Genomic DNA, 18,163 nt, shown 5'->3' with positions numbered 1-18,163 from the left:
GGCACTTGAGGAAGCAACGTCTGCGCTAAGTCAACATATCGTCTCTCGGTGACCATTCACACTCTCACCCCCTCGGGACAAGCCATTCGTTAGCCAGAGCTAAGAGTCTTTGGAGGGTGGGTCTTCGCACAGGGGTAATATATTAGTGGTTGTGTATGGGGGTGTAATTGCTAAGGTAAATTGTCGGTGCCCTTTGTGAGCCGGAGACGAACATGAGCAATGCTGAAACCAAGTGTATGAAACCTTTCCAGGCCTCAGGTGAGATTCTCGGAGCTTGAGATAGAAATCTCCAAGGGGATGGAGGAATTCGACGTTAACTGCCACGGCTACATAACGCTCTCTTAACTGATCGTATACCTGCCTCATCGATGATGTACGACTCGCTCTTATGACTTCTGAGTGCATCTAGGCTCGTCTGCCGTCTGGGCTGTGGGAGCAAATGGTTGTTTACTCGTTACAAAGCATTGTTGTTGACAGAGGAATACGGATGCGCAAGGCGGCGTGTCTGAAAGTTATGTAACATGCGTCTGGCTGTTGACTCCTGTTTGCATATTAATATTCTTTAACATGGCAGTTTTTATGTGATATTAATTTTGAGGTGGGGCAGAACAATTTAATTTCTTCCGATTGGTCAAATTCAAGACAAATTAGTTGTGTGCTTTGGAACTTTCACCTGTTTTGATTCAAACTTGAAATATTTAATCAATTAACAAGTTATACTATAGTGTTTTTCATGCACTGCTACTTTTAGTACCGAAAGGAGAGCCTTTTAGTTTCTTGAGTATTGAAAGGAGATCATTGTAGTGTCTTTAGCATTACAACAGACGACCTGGTGCTCGAGTGGTCAAATTTCGAATTCGCCATGGAAGTTTCCGGGTTTGAGCCCCGGCATCAGGGGCGCCGACTTGTCAATATAATTGGGGGGGGGTCTCTGATCACTGAAATAAATGAATGAATGACTCACTCCCTCCCTTTTTTAAAAATAAAAATTACGTCTTCGTATAGCAGTTTTTAAGCAGCTATTATATTCCTCATGCAAATGAAATGTAACATGAAAAACGTTTAGAAAATGTTTCAAAGTCTCATTAAGTTTTTGTGTATGCTCATTTGTTTTTTAGATAACAATTAACATTTCTATTTAAAAGTAGGCTATGTATTTATATTAAGAGGCCAACATAACAGTTTTATGCCGGCCTCTGTAGCCGAGCGTGTTGGGTGGTCGACTCAACTCGCTTTGATCCGGAGGTCTCGGGTTCGATTCCCGGCGAGTTCTTGGGTGTGTTTCAATGTCCGCAACAGACTTGTAAAGAAAGGACATGTGACGGGTGCAAATAATCTTAGTGTTGACGTACGCATAAAAAGAGCGAATATTTAGAATTTTTAACAGTTTTATTTAATTATTTACATAAATGCTAACACAAATCGCAGGAAAATTAGTTTTACTTTTTTGTTCTTGCAACAATATTTTACTTTTTAAATTTAATTTTGCAATTATAAAAGAACACATAGCACGCCGTGCTTTAGGAATAATGCCTTTGATCATAGCCGTTCCCGCTTTCGCAATACAGACTTTTCATAAGCTTTCCTTGCGTACTTTACTGCAAGCCAGTGTTAAATACACTAGAATTATTTTCCCCTTATTCTTTGGACTAGAGGAAGAAATTTCGAGGATAACTAAATATCCTACATATCAATATGCCTGCAAGTCGTGTTTACGACCTTAAATTGTTCAGAATTCACTAAACAACATACTGGTATAATTGTCATATCACTTCGTTATTTTGAAACTCTTTTTAGTAAAAATGTTAACAATACTCATAATTATATACTTAGTATATAGTAATAAGTCATGTGTTTTGCTGTCTCCGGTCATAGCCCCCCCCCAAGTTGATGGTTTAGCGGTCTCAGCCCACCAAAGTAGATGGTCTAGAACATTTCAAATGTGTATGTAAAGTTACGTTCCTGTTGCACAATTCAGAGTAAACTTTACAAGAGAAGCAAAATAATACATTAGATCCTCTTAACCAAAATTATCCCCCCCCCCCAAGCCCCATGGAGTCGGCGCCTATGCCCGGCATAGGTGTTCTTTGCGAGTGTCTATTACTTTCATCTAATTATATCAGCCATCCTCATCAACGTGATTAGCCAAAAGTGGAAATAACGCGACGTAAACTAACAACCAAACAAAGACATCGTCGCGGTTAGCCAAAAGTGGCAGAAAAATACCGTAAAATGACAAAAAATTGGCTCTAAAATAAGTTACAAAGTACCTTTAGCCTTGAAAGATGAGTGTCCTGAAATAAAGGCGGCATAGTACCTTTTGCATTGCAAGAAGGATGGATACTATAGTACCTTTATCATTAAAAGAAGAGTAAAACTGGGAGAATGTTGTGGTTCCTTTCTCCAAACATATAAACTCCATACAGCTACATTAACGGCAAGCTACTAGACATTTAGTTGCAACTTATGTGAGGAACATACATACCTTTTCTGTTCCGGCAGCCTCTCAGGCCTAAACGGTCTGTAGACATTTGTGGTATAGGGACCGATATGACTTTTAGCTGATCCATATGTTGTCCGTCCCGTGTCCAACTTGTCCGTATCTCTTGGCATCATCTCCTCAGTCTTATCCTGGCACTCGCATTCGGTGTGATTGAAAAACGCCAGCTTTTCAACCGAATTCCTCGCAAAACTTCCCACGGTGGCCGTCTGAAAGTAAAACAAAATTTTTAAAGTTCAGGTAGTCTCATCGAGATTGATGGTAGTGTTTCCTGGGAGGATGAGTTGGAATTCCCACCTTTGAGTTAAAATATTTACCCCAGGGGATGGTTTTTGGGGAGTAATCTTTAGAAGTATAGGTGGTCTAGTAAAATTTACTCATTTTGTTAAGCATATCATTTTTACCATCACATGCACTTGAAATTATATAATGAAAGTACCTGTCACGCTTTTCTAAATACATTAAAACTACTATTATTTGAAAACAGTTAGCCTATATATACCTACATAAATGAGAGTTATAAGAGATGTGTGCATGGCCCCGAGCCAATAAATCACATCTCTCAAATAAAATAATACTCAAATCCATATGATTTGACATTATTATTATTTACATACTTGAAAACCAGTTTCAAAGTTGCTTGATCCTCTAACACTCAATGCGCTGCAGTGTGATGTGTTAGAATATTGAAATATCTCAAAGAAACCAAACAGCCCAAATACTTTTTATATTCAAAAAAATAATGAAGAAAATAAATTAAATTTCGTATTCATTCGTACATGTATCGTCATTTGAATGGAGGGGACTCAAATGCATCTGCTCCTTTTATGAACACATGCTCATCCACAGGTTTCCCCTACTCACTGAACCACAATGCAACGTGCCTCCACTATTTTAGACCTATAAATATACAATAACGTTGCCCCACAAAAAATTAAATCAAAGACATATTAATAACAGCTTAAGTATACATAGAACTCTGTGAAAGATTAGTACAGCTGCATCGTACTGAAGTCAGGAAGGATAATTTTAACAACATTTTCCTGTAAGTATTTAAGTCATCAATGTTATAACATTCTGAACATCACTGACAACTCAAACCTGCCAAACGAAAAAGATTAGAATACGATATCTTTACACTACGACACTACTCCCATCTATCGTATCAATCCCTAAGATTGTATGTTTATTTTTATTAAAGTCTCTCTGAACGCTTCACGTTGACCAGAGCATTCACTTGTTTTTCTCAGTTGTCTCAACCTCTGAGGCATGTTTACAATGCATTGTGTTGTGCCATGCAAACCTCCTGAGCATTCAGGAAACAGGTAATACTTCTGGTTATAGAGTCAGCGGTTTGCATGGTAGCAATTAAATAACACGATTCGGCATAGAGGAAGAGCTCGATGGCCTAGTAATATAGAGGTGAGACAAGCTGAGAGGGGACTGACTTTTGGGATTGAGTGGAGAGAGAAGAGGTGGTCAGCAAGGCAGTAGGTCAGAAGTGGAACGACGCTCTGGTCGACGAATTGGAAAAGCTTACAGAGGACTTCGCTTATTTGATTCAGCTAAAGACTTCAGATAGACAGGTAATTATCCTAACACCCAGCCATGATTCAGGTTCAACGGTTCAGAAAACCCAACGAGTGACCATTGTCTTTTCTGTAGTCTAGTTCCTTAGTGTGATTTTGTACCTTTTGCATTGCCAAGCGTTAACTCGTCATGCCAATGACGAGTGGTCTCATTAGAGGATGAATGATGAGTAGTTTACATCACCCCAGCAATTAATTGCATAAACAACTGGTAAGATCCCACGAACTTTAAGGTTCGACACGTGGTGGAGGTGCGGGGCATTGAGATTCTCATCAGATAGATGCATCACATTATTTGAGTCGTAAAGACGACTGTACGAGCTACTTGTCGCATTATTTTCGTAAGTTACTCGGCACTTGGTTAGATTTTATTTTGAGCGCAACGCTGAGTTGCTGCAAATGTGAACAGTTCTTGCCAGAAACTATAAAGGATAAATGACGCAAGGTTTTTATGAAACCTCGTTCGTATTCAAGGCAGACATGTTATCGTGTGTGGCAACCAGTGCTCTTTTTGATGGCGTTGTGTTCGGCGAGAACTTTTACGCCTTCATGTCGCACTCTAAAACGGTTAACTGGACACTTGTCACCGGTGCAAATCGCTCGTGGGGAAGTGTAATTTTGCGGCTGGAATCTGTGTTAACAATGTTGTAAATCAAACAGAAGACAGGCAGAAGTAAGATCAGGAAATGTATATTCAGAACTTGGAGTTTCAGAAAAAGTACTTTTAGGTATCGACACTAAACGAAATTTCGTGACTAGGGACAAGTGGAACTATAGCAGGTCTTGTGATTCCACTTTCGTTCATGAATATACAGGGTGTCCGGGCTTGAGGTATACAAAAATACACACATGTACAGGGTGTTTCTGTGACCGTCTTACAGACTTGCAGGGGCGTACTACGGGGAAGTGAGGTTGAGTTTTGGGCGCCTTACCAGAATGTCACCCCTTACAAGCCTACTACAGAGAAGTTCGGTTGAAAGGTAATGATACCACTGTGGGTGATTCATACGTCATTCGTTACAAAGAATTTGGTTGGTTGGTGGAGAAACCCCCCACATAGAAGTGAACATTATAATCTTTACTGCAACTTTCTGATTCAGTTTCTGGGTGCGAGGTACTGCTCTATTTAAAATATTATCACTTGATTTTAACAGTTTGTTACAGTGATGTGCAGAGCGATAGTAACTTATGTTGTTGTTTTGGTAAAATGTTTAATGTCTCTCTGCATCAACATTACACTCAGGGGTATGAATGGTTCCGTACAGCGATGTAAACTAGGCATAAGCGTGCGCAGACCCTCTGACTAAGAGAGGGGGGGGGAGCAAAAGCCTTGATGAAAGTTCAGTAGGAGAATGAAAAACATCGTTCCATCTCACTGTTTTATTGTATAGCAGGGGCGTATATTGTGTACGCCCGGACCAACCGAAAATCACTATATTAGAAAAATTCCAGCTTCCGTGGCACAAAAATTCTCTGTACCTCTTCCCCCTTTATCTTTATTCTCTGTGGCTCAGATAAATTTACCATAAACGTGATTTCGTACAGCAGATTCAAAACAACTACACATAATTTATTCATTTCGAATGTGTGACCAATTTATTCGGCGACCACATAGGTGTAACACAGCTAGGCTAACGAAAATAAAATGCCTGAGTCTTCATAACAAGAAATTTGCTGGAGAGCGGAACCAGATTGTCCAATTATGTAGGAAATAAACCCGCCGTAGTTTCTCTACACTAAATTCCTAAGTGAGAGTATTAGGAGGAGCAACTGCCCTCTCTCTACCCCCCCCCCCCATCCCGTGGGCACGCCTATGAAAATAGACAGTTTGGAGGAACGAGTCTACAGGTTCCGTGTTCCTAAAAATCATCCTGAATCGAAGTTCGTTTCAAGTCGGCTCAGGTAGGCAAATCGGGCAAACAGTTGACTCAATATTATGTTTGTGAACATAGAATAAAATACCTACATATTCAAACTAATAAACCATATTTAGGGTAACTTCGGTGAATAACGCCACCAATTGGTCATTTTGTTCTATAACTCATACATTTTTATTGTTAGGAACATGAAACTTACATGTTTAGGAGAATGAACTTTCCTCTATTGTGTAATAATAAAATATTGATTGCACTGTTATAATGAAAGCAATAAAATACGAAATTCTCTGTTAATGCAAAATGGCGTTATTTCCAGAACTGTCGGGTAATAACGCCATGTTCTTAATTACAAGTAAAACATTCACATTATCTTCATTACAAATAAAACATTCACATTTTATTTACTAAACTTTACTAGGAAAAATAATTACTGTAGTAAGTTATTAGAAAAAGCAGGTCTTTTTTTGTCTTTTCGCGATACCCAGTCCCTCAAAGTTCTGCGAGGAATTTGGAACAAACGTGCAGCACATGCTATCTTCATTCCTTGTTTGACGGCTGCCATAGCTTGCCTAAAGTCATCTACTGACCATTTGGCCTGTATATTTCTACATTTTCTCGCCATCTGAAAGAGGAAATTAACCGAGAATAATTATCTGTACGCCTCGAAGGTAACTGAGCAAGAATAAACCTATTTTCGAAATCAACATTTCCTTAAATTTGAGTTTAAATTGAGTGGCGTTATTCCCCGACACGATGATGGCGTTATTTCCCGAAACAACAGATTGCAGTTTAACCAACTGTTCTAAACTTACGACACCGACCATGAAAACCGTACACACATCATTCTCTTACGTAATAAACGTATTGTGTACGTACAACATTGTTAACATTTAAAATCTAATCCTACAATAGAAAAAACACTCATCTTTGTCGGCGCGATGAAAATGTGGACCCTTTTTCCTCGAAACGCAACTCGAACGTCTACACTGTTCAAAGTGTTTCTCTTAAATGAAGGCTCGACAATGGCAACCGTTCTTATCAGCAATGCTGCCAGGCACCATTGTTTATCGCAAAACGGTGATTCACCCCTTAACTTTACATGCGTCCATGCTTTCAGAGTCGAAACTTTGAAATGGCGTTGTTTCCCGCCTGGCGTTATTCACCGAAGTTACCCTACGTAATTTGATTTATTGAAATGGTAATTGATGTTACCCAGGTTAGTATACGAGCTGTTTAAGAGAACATAAGTGACATTAACGGTTAAATAATTTATTAATTGTTAAGATAATTAAAGAAAGAAATGGCAAGAGACACTTATCCGGACCTAATCTAACCCAATGTATTATTTTATTTATAAATATTTCAAGAAGCTAGCTCCTAAAGAACTTTAATTTGCTTAGATTGCTAGTAGAGAATATATTATTAAAGGAACTAAAAATACAAAGTCTTTCCTACCGGATAATAAAACAGTGAAGATTGATTGATTATACCTACTTTTCTTGATTGAATCACTCCTATAATTGTGATTTAACACTCACATTGATGTGCGTGCCATCTATTGGCCAGATAAGTAAACAACTAAAGTTCCAACCTTACCCTTTGATGCAGAGGTGAGGTATAACACGCATCATTACAGAGCTACTTCATGACTTGCAAAAAACAGTAACCTGTAATTATCCAATTTGGAGAAAACCTGCAATTTCCCATTATGACGTTTCCTCATTCCTACCAAACGTGAAAGCCTCGTTTATCTTGTCTAATGGCCTTTTGTAAAACCAGGAAGACTCTCAAAATGCTGTAAAAATGACGATGTTATGCCTTGCGCAAATATACGAGTCAGAAAAATTAACATTTCCTTGAAAAACCGTAGAACGCAATATGACCTATGACACATCAGTTAATCAGAACTGCTATATTTATACTTTTGAAAAGAAAAAAGGTGCGTTGTACAGTCACCAGCAATAAAAATGCGACATCTACCTAGGTATATTCTGAAATATTCTCTACCCTGCAAGGCGTGTTGCCTAGTTCTACGGCGATAAGTGGATTTTAGTAGCAATTTTTCAATAAGTTCTGTCACTGCCGTAGAGTTAGGTAACGCACCTAAAGCCTTCCAGGGAAAAAAAAAATATTTCAGGATCTACTTGTCCCACTTTTATTACCTGTGAGTGTACATTGAAGTACACATTGAAGACATATGAGCTGTGAAGTTATGTATTCTCGAGATTTATTTCGGAGTAGTTGAAACAATAGAAATAGTAATAAATAAAATGAATTTGCCTTACTTTAGAAACAGAATCGGCATATGCAAAAATGTGATATGTGACAAAAATGAAACTTTACAGGAAACTCAAAAAACTTACTCAGGGTGGCTACAAACAAGCAGAAATGAAATTCCCTGACTTTTCCAGGTTTTCCAGGACAAAATTTACATTTTTCCCTGACAATTACACACTAAACTAAATCGATGTTTTTGCAAATGGAAATAATAAACTCATACAGATCCAGGTATGGATTTGTTAAGTACCAATATTATCTTCTATGAAATTGACTCAATTTTTCTATTCTCTATGATTTGAATTCAAACTGCAAAATAGTGAATTTGGAAAATTATTACAATTCACAAGCTAGGGAAGGATTACGGAATTTTGTCATACGCAGTAAGTTTAAAATAAAATACTTGATTATTTTTAAAGTTACGACTAAATGAAATTAGAGTGAAGAGTGATTGATTAAGAAGTACAATTTGTAATTTATCAGTCTCCTTAGCTATACATTCTCCGTATTATATGTTGATATTTCCACTGAGGTTTGGAACCCTCTGCTTGCAAGAACCATGAGTGCGGACTCATTTTTCAATGCATAAAGCTCTCTTCTCTGTAAAGCAAACAACTTAACTCTTGCATATAAGTGAAACAATTGAATCGAACAAAATAAAGTGTCATATTTCCTTACATTATCAATGGGATTTCTGCTTCAGTACAGTATATCCAATGAAGTACTGTGAAACTGATAACATGCAGTTATACCATTAATGCTGTCGAAAAGGGTATGTAGGTATTAGAAATTTAACGCAAGGAATTTATAGAATTGCATTGTATAGGTACCTGATTTAGCTAACCATACATTAAAACAGGAAAACACTAATAATAAAAGCTTCTGAAAGTTCATACACGAGGGGCATCCTGAAAAAAGCTCCAATGGTGTTTATACGCAGCACTGGTGGTCAGAGATAGACACACACCCATGCAGGCAGGAAGAAGTGCCATTAGCAGCAATCTGGTACAGTTGCAATGCAGCCGTTTTAGGACAGTTCTAGGTTAAAGATTGCAGCTCTCATACAGTCTCCCACCGACTGCGATGTAGCCTATATTGCACGCTCAGAATTTGGCACAGAGCCACCAGCAATTGTGTGAGGTGTGCAGACCGGACGTCGTGTATGGTCAGACGATGGTGCAGACAATTCACGGAAGGCCAATCGAATGTGCACAACCCCATACAGCTGACTACACACGGGCCCTTAGCATCACTTCAGGTGAGAGATCTTGGACCACTCCCTGTACAGCCCTGGCCTTGAATGTACCGACTTTCATCTCTTTGCTTAACTGAAGAGTTTCTGACAGGGCAAGGATTTCACAGCTACACTGCGGTAGAGATGGTTTCAGTCTTTGCTGTCAGACACATGCACCATGGGTATACAAAATTTAGTGCCATGCTACTACAAATGCCAGAATAACGGTGGTGATTATGCCGAAAATTAGGTTAAGACTCACTGTTACTAATGCAATAAATTACACCTGATATTCATCTTTTATTTATGCCTAATCGGTAGGGACCTTGATATTTTGTTATTTTTTTTTCAAATTGGTGTATTTTCTTATTTTTTATTTTTTACTAGACGGTGTTATTTTTTTTCAAAATTCACATTTTCATTTTAGCGCATTTTCTGGCAAATATCTGAAATTATTCCTTCATGGTGCTTTTAAACAACTATTGTAAGTCACATGGCTTACGCCTCTTCGTGAGAGTTTGATATTTTGAAAGTTCTTCTGGGAAAGTTATTTTCTATACCCCTTTTTTTTAATTTTAAGGTAAGGATTTTAGATAATGGAATTTTCACCGTATATATTGAAGGGTGCATAATGACCATAAGTGGCGACGCACCCAAAAAAATAAAATCAATCAATCTCACGTGACAGATACCGATATATTAAGCCACCAAAAATTAGCATTATCTTTTTTTTGACTTGTCAGTATTACGTTTCCCAAAATTCGCGTTTTTGTTTTAGAACATTTATCTGCCAAATATACCGAAACTTAATACTCCATTGTGCTATTATTTTAAATTGTAGATCACATGGTCTACGTATTTTCGTGACAGTTTGATATGTTGGAACAGATTTTTGAGGAAGTAAAAGTAAAGTGCTCCCCTGCACTTTTCCATGAAGGTGTATAAGGGTGTGGAGTTAGGGCCCCACACTTTCTTGATCACGGCTAAAGGTGGGGGTGATGTGATCAGTTTCACGCTCCTAGCTACCTTTATCCCTCAACGTTTCCTCAAGGTACCAGCTTCATATGATGCTGGGTGGGTGCTGGAGCAGTTTGAATAGGTGGAAACATCACGATTCTCCCCCGCAGGGGATCGACTCAGGGTCTCTCGCATAGTAGTCAGACACCCTAACGACTGAGCTCCATTATTACTCGCTCGACAAATGCCGATGGTGCGCACTTAGCTTCGAAACATACTATCTCGTGTGACAAATACGAAGATGTGGCTCCCGTGTGACGATAAATACGCACTCGATCTCCTGTTAGAACTCTGCCACTTTTCTCTGTGATGCAAATGGTTTTGATAGAAGTTGAAAAAATCGTGAGAAATACATGTTTTAATGTGGCTGTCGGAATTATTCAACGTACGTATAACTCTATAGTTTACTCTTGAGTAAAATGTTAAAAAACTTGCATGTTCTATGTACACAAACATGGCCTAGAAAAGACAAGAATGTTGGATTTCATGGAATTTTTCGTTGTTTTAGGTCATTTCTTTAAAAAAAATCGCTAAAAACTCCCACAATTCACATTTTATTCCAAATTCGCATTATTTCGATATTTAGAAAGGGCGAAAAATGTGTCCAGACATCACTGCACATTCCTAAACATAACTTCGCAGTAATTACCATTTTTCACGGTTTTGGCGTTTGCGAAAAATCAATCGGAAATTACTTTCTGGCCACCCCTCGTATAAATCAGTAGATGGAAAGTGAAAATTTAGCAGTGCTGGCAGAAAAAAGTCAATTCTTGAAGAAAGTGATTTGCTTTTATGATTGAATGATTCGAGTAAATATGATATTAAAATAATTTGGTATTTATTATTAGTATTTTATTTCATAATATTGGACATTAACCTTACTCAGTGAGCGATTAATGACCATCTCTCACGAGTTTAAACAGACAGGACAGAGAGTGGCGTTAATTTCATTGTAATACTAGTGTTGCAGTAAATTTGAGGTTGGGAGCATGCACTTGCCAATTTTTATAACTTTCACCAATGCAGATTTATGTTTCACTTTTTCGTGATAGTATTCAATATATATCCAGTTTTGTTGGATTATTCTTGATACCTAAGAATAGTGCAATGTCATTGTAAACGTATGTTAACTTGTGCGAAACCAGTAATACGTCAGGATGATGAAAGAAAACCTTTGTAAGCACTGCTACATTAAATGAGGTGAAGTGAGCCAGAAGAGTAATAAAATTCCAGCAGCATATTTGCAGTCTAAAGCTCTTCTTGTTTATGCATATGATTTTTGTTGGATGTTGCAGTCCGAAGACATCCAACAAAAATCATAAGAGTCCCATGCATGCAATTTCTGTCACATGTTGTAGTGAGATACTTTGTCGGGTGGCGATATTCGACAAAAATCGTATGTATCAATGGAACCTATTTGTTTTCATGTTCCTTCAGTTTGCCCAACAAAATGCCTTACTACGACGTCCGACAACTATCGGACGGCGCCACCCGTTCCCATCCCCTCCATCTGTTGACAGTCCTGTCTCCTTACTACTCCCATACGGACAAGAAAAATGATAATTCAATGCATTTTCCACGTAATATTTAGAGGCCCAACCCTTACTTCCCCGATGATATTATATGGTATCATCAGAGTAATGTCGTTCTGGCCCGATGAAACCATATGGTATCATGGTGCAGATTACGAAATAAATGTGCTTTTTGGACCCTCATACTCTTCTGTTTGGGTTGAAACTCTGACACAGGTCTGGAGCAAGCCTGGGTAAATTCATATTGATGACCAACCTCCCCTTCTCTCCGCAACACATCCATGACACATTTCCGAATAGTTTCACATTTTGGCTCATTATTCAACTTGTATGGCACCCAGGAACATGAAACAAGTTTCAATCTCTTTGGAATCGTCCATTCTTTGAAGAGAATACTAAGGTTTGCGCCTTCTCCCGAAAATAGCGAGAGAAGAGGGGGCAAACTCCAGATTTTTATGTTTTTTTTATTGAAATTCGGTGGTCACGCCCCCAAACCCCCCTTCCTCGGTTTGGCGATCTGAATTGTACACGGTTGCATGCGCTGATGTTTTAGCTGCAAAACAAAAGTTATCTGAAGTAGATTGCTCCCATACTGCCCGAGTTATAACAATTTTCCTCCAAAAATGCTAATTACCTAATTTTCGTTAAAAAAAATAATAATCACATTTTGGCTTATTATTCAACTTGTATGATACCCAAGAACATGAAACATGTTTCATTCTCTTGAGAAATGTCCATTCTTTAAAAAGAATACTAAAGTTCGCGCCTTCTTCCCAAATAGCGGGAGAAGAGGGGGCAAACTCCAGATTTTTATGTTTTTTTCATTGAAATTCGGGGGACGTGCTTTCCCCCCACAAGCCCCCTTCCTCGTCGGGTGTTCTAAATTGTACACGGTTGCATGCGCTGATGTTTTAGCTGCAAAACAAAAGTTATCTGAAGTAGATTGCTCCCATAGTGCCCGAGTTATAACAATTTTCGTCGAAAGAGTGTTCGAAGTCAATGAAGACGATATTCCCTGACATTTCCCTGACTTTTTTTCTCACCTCAAATTCCCTGACTTTTCCCGGTTTTCCAGGTCTGTCGCCACCCTGTTACTGGCTCTCAAATATGAATTTGTAAGAGCTAATAAGTAACCGTGATTTATTCTTATACGCCTTCTTGAAAATAATAATTAGTTGGAATATGCAGTTTCCCTCTAAATTGGCAGGAAAATAATAAAAAATTATGGACACATATCACCTTTTTGAAAATTTTTGACACATATCACCTTTATGTAAATTATCAAGATATTTGTGTGTTGAACTACATCAATAATATTATGGACACATATCACCTTTTTGTAAATTAACAAAATTTTGTGTGTTGAACTACATCAATAATATTTATTACAAACAAAATTTTGTCATGAAATAAAATATAATAATGTACCAAAATCACATTAGAGTAATGTACAATGCGAGGCAATAAAATAATGAAACATTAATCCAAACATTGCATTTTTTCATGGAAGTGTTTCTGTGCTAACACATGAAATGTTACTCGTTGTCTTCCATTTCATCTGTCGGATTGTTCTCTTTAGATGTTGTAGGCCACTGTAAGAGTTCGTTGTAGAAGTCCATCTGTGGAAAATATTTTACCACTTTCTTGATGTCTTCCACTTTCTTTATGTCAATTGGAAGAATCTCACGATATGCTTGTTCAGTTGGCAAATTGATGTCAACAGCACGGGATTTCAATGCAAATGTAAGTGACGTTAGTCCTTCAATAAAAAAATCTTGCAATAACCTTACCCTTCATATTGGCATCATAAAACAGGTGATTGAATTTACTAACTTGGAAGGATACCTTATCACTCTTTGAAATATGTCTTCCATATGATTCAACAGAGAGACAAGATTTCTTATAATATTTGGGCCACCATGATGCAACATTTATGATATTTTCCCTACACACTGGAATTGCAGAAAAACGATTGGTATTTGATGCTTTTAGCATTAACTCACTATATTGTTCTACAGTGTAAATTCTGTCCACCCGTCTAACCAATCTTTTAATCTGTCCGAAGTTCCTATCACATGGTAGGAAGGAATGTCCGCGTATTGGGAAGTAGTGTGTAATATGCTGGAACATTTCCAGTTCGGTTAGGGCTAGTAGCCTGTTCTGACACCCACAATTGGCGCAAATAAAATAGATCTTAAAACGACAAAACAAGAGTTTTTCGTGAGAAATCAGACCCTTTCGCACGTAATTTTGCAGTAACATCCTTCATTGCTGTGTAAACGTTCTTGGCTCGGCGCCTATGTACCATTAACTCTGCACCAATCCCTCTCTTACTTGCATCACACAAAGACTTGTTTCGTAATTTCTGACCCAGTTCCTCAAATATCACACACACATCAACTTGAGGTCTTCCGAAGGAATACCCAAAGTTCTCATTGTAAAATTTCCGAAAAAAGTCATATGATATTTTGATGTCAGGATTCTGTGATAGAAATGTTTCAAACAATATTTTAACATTTAATCTAGCATCTAGGTATTTTTTGGGCTTCCCTGCATAATGCGACTCCTTCACATCCAACTCACTCAAGAAAGTGTGTATTTTACTGCACACTGAACCGTCAATAGCATTAACACTCGACGTTTTCCCCCATAGATCTTTGGGAGATAAACCTTTCGATGACAAGACCACAAATCCTGTCCATCCTTTTACGCGTAATTCCATGCAAGGCCACGAATGCTTTCTTACATACCTGGATACAATGTCCTCTCACCTTTACACTGTACACATATGATTTATCCTTTCTTTTACTGCAAACTGCGCTGTCACTGGAACTGCCTTGCTGCTTTCTCCTGCGAACAATATCTCTTTCGATCAGCGATTGCAAATACACATCCTGCATGTCTTTGTTGTCTAATTGATTGAATTGCGTGACTATGTCCATGAAATCACAATCCTCAAACTTAGCAAAACACTGAAACTTACATTTGCAATCGTCGCCAGTTTTTCGGGCAGGTATAACTTTCGCACTCCAATGCACGTGTTCAGTGGCGCAGGAACGTTTTTCATTGGGGGAGGGGGGTACAAAATTCAGCCTCCCATATATATTATATAAACACAAATACTACTGCACCTAGAAATACATTTCGGGGGTCCAACCAAGTGTTGCAATAATAATAATAAATATAATTATAATAATTATATTTAATTAAATTAAAATATTAATTAAATATGTAAGTTAATTAATATTGTATTGTTGTTTTTACATGAATAGGTAAAAGATAGTAAAACAATAGATATAAAAGCATATATTCATTATCTAGCTTACGTGTAGTTAAGATCGCCAGGATTTGCATAAAAACAACTGCCCTGGCAAGGAATTTAATGTCAAATAGAAAAAGAATTCAATATTTATTGAATAACAAACAAGAAGTTAGATCCAATTAACGAAAAGTAAAGTTTCTGATTAATATTTTATGGATATTATTAGTTGTGTGCATAAATCTTTTGGAACCCTTCAAAGCCGTATGAGCCAAATTCCTTGCCTTCCAATACGTTCAGCGGAAATAACCATCGATTATATAACAAATGCTAAACAATTATATTTTGATTATTTACTTTTACTTCTTGGTAAGTCTTTCGGGGAAGTGTCCGGACCCCCTCTTTAATACGTCCTTGATAGTTAGGTATAATGTGAAGGCATGGGAAATATTCTATTTTAGAACAGCACACACGAATGTCCTGTTATTTAATGCAAAATTTTTAAACAAACCAGATAACAATTCTGAAACATATAAAGCTCTGGACTTCGTTCTGGCCTTATTTCAATTTAACGGAACGGAAAATCAGGAGTTCAAAATGTGAAAATTGCGAACAAAGATACATCTATTCATTTTAATGCAGGTTGAGATTAAAGGGGGTGAGGAGGATCTTGAGCCACCCCAACCAGGAATAATCATCTCCCACCCACTGACTACAGAAACCACATTATGAATATATCATACTTATAGAGTTCCACTTCAGTTCATTCTAATTTTAAATTCCGATAGCTACACAAAAAAAAAAAACGAGTTGAGATAGTTCCCGATCAACTCTTAAAGAAGTCTAACTTTGAAATATTTGTGAAAGATTTGACAAAGCATTTATTTGTTATATAATTAGCTGTACCTGATGACACTCTTCAAGCACTGAAAGTACTATCATTACATATACAAAACCGAAATACTTCAGATGTCAGAGGAAGCAAGGAAAGGCATACGCTCAAAATGTTTTGTTTTTTTAGTTTCAATCTTTGGTGGACAATATGAAGAACCGCCCAAGGTTTTCTTTCGTATGTAGTAGTATTAAATGCAGATACATGCGTGTGTTTTAGGGTGACATGTCAATTTCTCGTTTATGTGAAAAGGTAAACTTTAATGTCACAGTTAAAGATTTTCGCATCTACAAAGAAAATCCAAAACACATTCCCACCTCGGCGGCCTCCGTGGCGGAGGGGTTGGCATAGGGCGCTTTGACGCCAGAGGTACCAGGTTGGGCATGTGAGTGTTCATCAATTTCATGATATCATCGCCCATCCTCATCCTTGCGATTAGCCAAAAGTGGCAGAAATGCGAAGTAAAATATACCAAATAAATCAAACATTCTCATTTCACTCAAAGACCTTGCGAATCCAATCCAAAATCTACCAATAGAACCTGCAGTGAGTTTCATTTATCTCGTGCATTCATCTGACTAATGTAATTTTCTTACAGATTGACTTTAGGGTTTAACTTAAAATGGCGTTGGTGTTTGTGTTGCATTCTAATACATAGGTAAAAATAATCCCCCCCCTCTGATAATATCGCAAATTGCACCTTGTTTAAATGTCTAGCAAAAATTTCATTTCACCTAGGAATGATATCGCGATGAAATGAGTCAAAAATTGTCACAGCCTTATCTCGTCTCCTGTGTGGCGAGGTCCTTCTCGTTCTTGTTTGTGTTAATTTTTGTTTCGGTTTCCATTCGGAAGTCATTAAAACTTATTCTAGATTCACTTCATGCTCAGATAGGCTAATCGGGACTCTATTTTCAAAATATCTTAATATATAGGTTTAAGTATAGTTTTCCGAACACCCCCTTACAAAGTTATGAAAAATATGGGTGAGGTACAGCAGTACATTGTCCCCCCCCCAAGTTGGTCTGTAGTATCCCGTCTCGATCGTCTAAGTATTTCGTTTTGGAAAATTCTATTTTAAATATTCAAAAGAAAATGGGATCAGTCATATACCCCCTCCCCCCTTACGCAAAGGAGCATTCGTCTGCAGCGTGATTTTCTGAGAGCAAATCTGATTCCATCGTTCCACACACATTTTAAACAATTTTCATCTCCTTAAAGAGGTTTCCAAGAACTTAGGTCAATGAACTAAATAGTAGCGACCACAATGTATAATGGAACTACAAGCAAAACAACCTGAGCACACCAGCGACTCCTGTGCACCGTACTCCCCTGAGAAGGGGAGGGAGAGTGGACCATGCTTCCTTATGGCCCGAGCTGAACGGAAGAAGGGAAAGCTGCTCGGGGACTTTTCGTCCAAGGTTTTTTCCTTGTGGTCGCTCAATAGTAGAATAAGTTTAGAATGGCTTGAATTTCTGTGGTAAGGAAGATAATGTTTATAAGTTTTAAATCCCATGCCCAGAGCGGGATTTGAACCCGGGACCCCAGTAACATATTTAAAAATCAATTTGTGCAAGTGAAAGATATTTCCATATTATTATTTTGCACATGATCAAGAACTGGATTCATTTTTTTGAGTGGTTTGAAATTTTAATGTTGGATTAATCGGGACAAAGAAGAAAGGACGACAGAAAAACACTGAAAATGGGAAATTCAAGAAAAATAAATACATACTGCAGTGTGCACTGGTTACAGTTCCAATTTATCGTTATCGGCCATACCCGGGAACCCATTTCCAAACTCCCGTGAGCACCAAACAAAGACCTCAATCAGGGAACAGCTAAGAGTAAGAGAATGGGGGAAAGCGAAATATATATAGGTTGTGAGAAAAAATGAAAGAGGCCCGCTGGCATTTCAGATTAGGGGAACGGAAACAACTAAGAAAGAGAAACGAAGCAGGGGAAACGATATGTCCTTTGTGCGATG

General features: G+C 37.9%; 1 protein-coding gene across 1 annotated transcript in view; it reads right to left on the bottom strand.

The window, feature by feature from the left end:
- LOC145988012 (uncharacterized) overlaps positions 1–18,163 on the bottom strand; it is a 241,992-nt gene that overhangs the window by 15,746 nt on the left and 208,083 nt on the right. The window contains exon 4 of the mRNA XM_083122849.1: positions 2,486–2,709. Within this exon, the coding sequence (XP_082978975.1) occupies positions 2,486–2,709 (224 nt within the window). The remainder of the gene's footprint in view (positions 1–2,485; positions 2,710–18,163) is intronic.

The sequence above is a fragment of the Lepisma saccharinum genome, chromosome 5 (assembly GCF_977018435.1).
Source record: "Lepisma saccharinum chromosome 5, izLepSacc3.1, whole genome shotgun sequence".
NCBI classification, from domain to species: Eukaryota; Metazoa; Arthropoda; class Insecta; order Zygentoma; family Lepismatidae; genus Lepisma; species Lepisma saccharinum.
The sequence above is the reverse complement of the archived record's forward strand: the minus strand, read 5'-3'. Positions and strand labels throughout refer to the sequence as shown.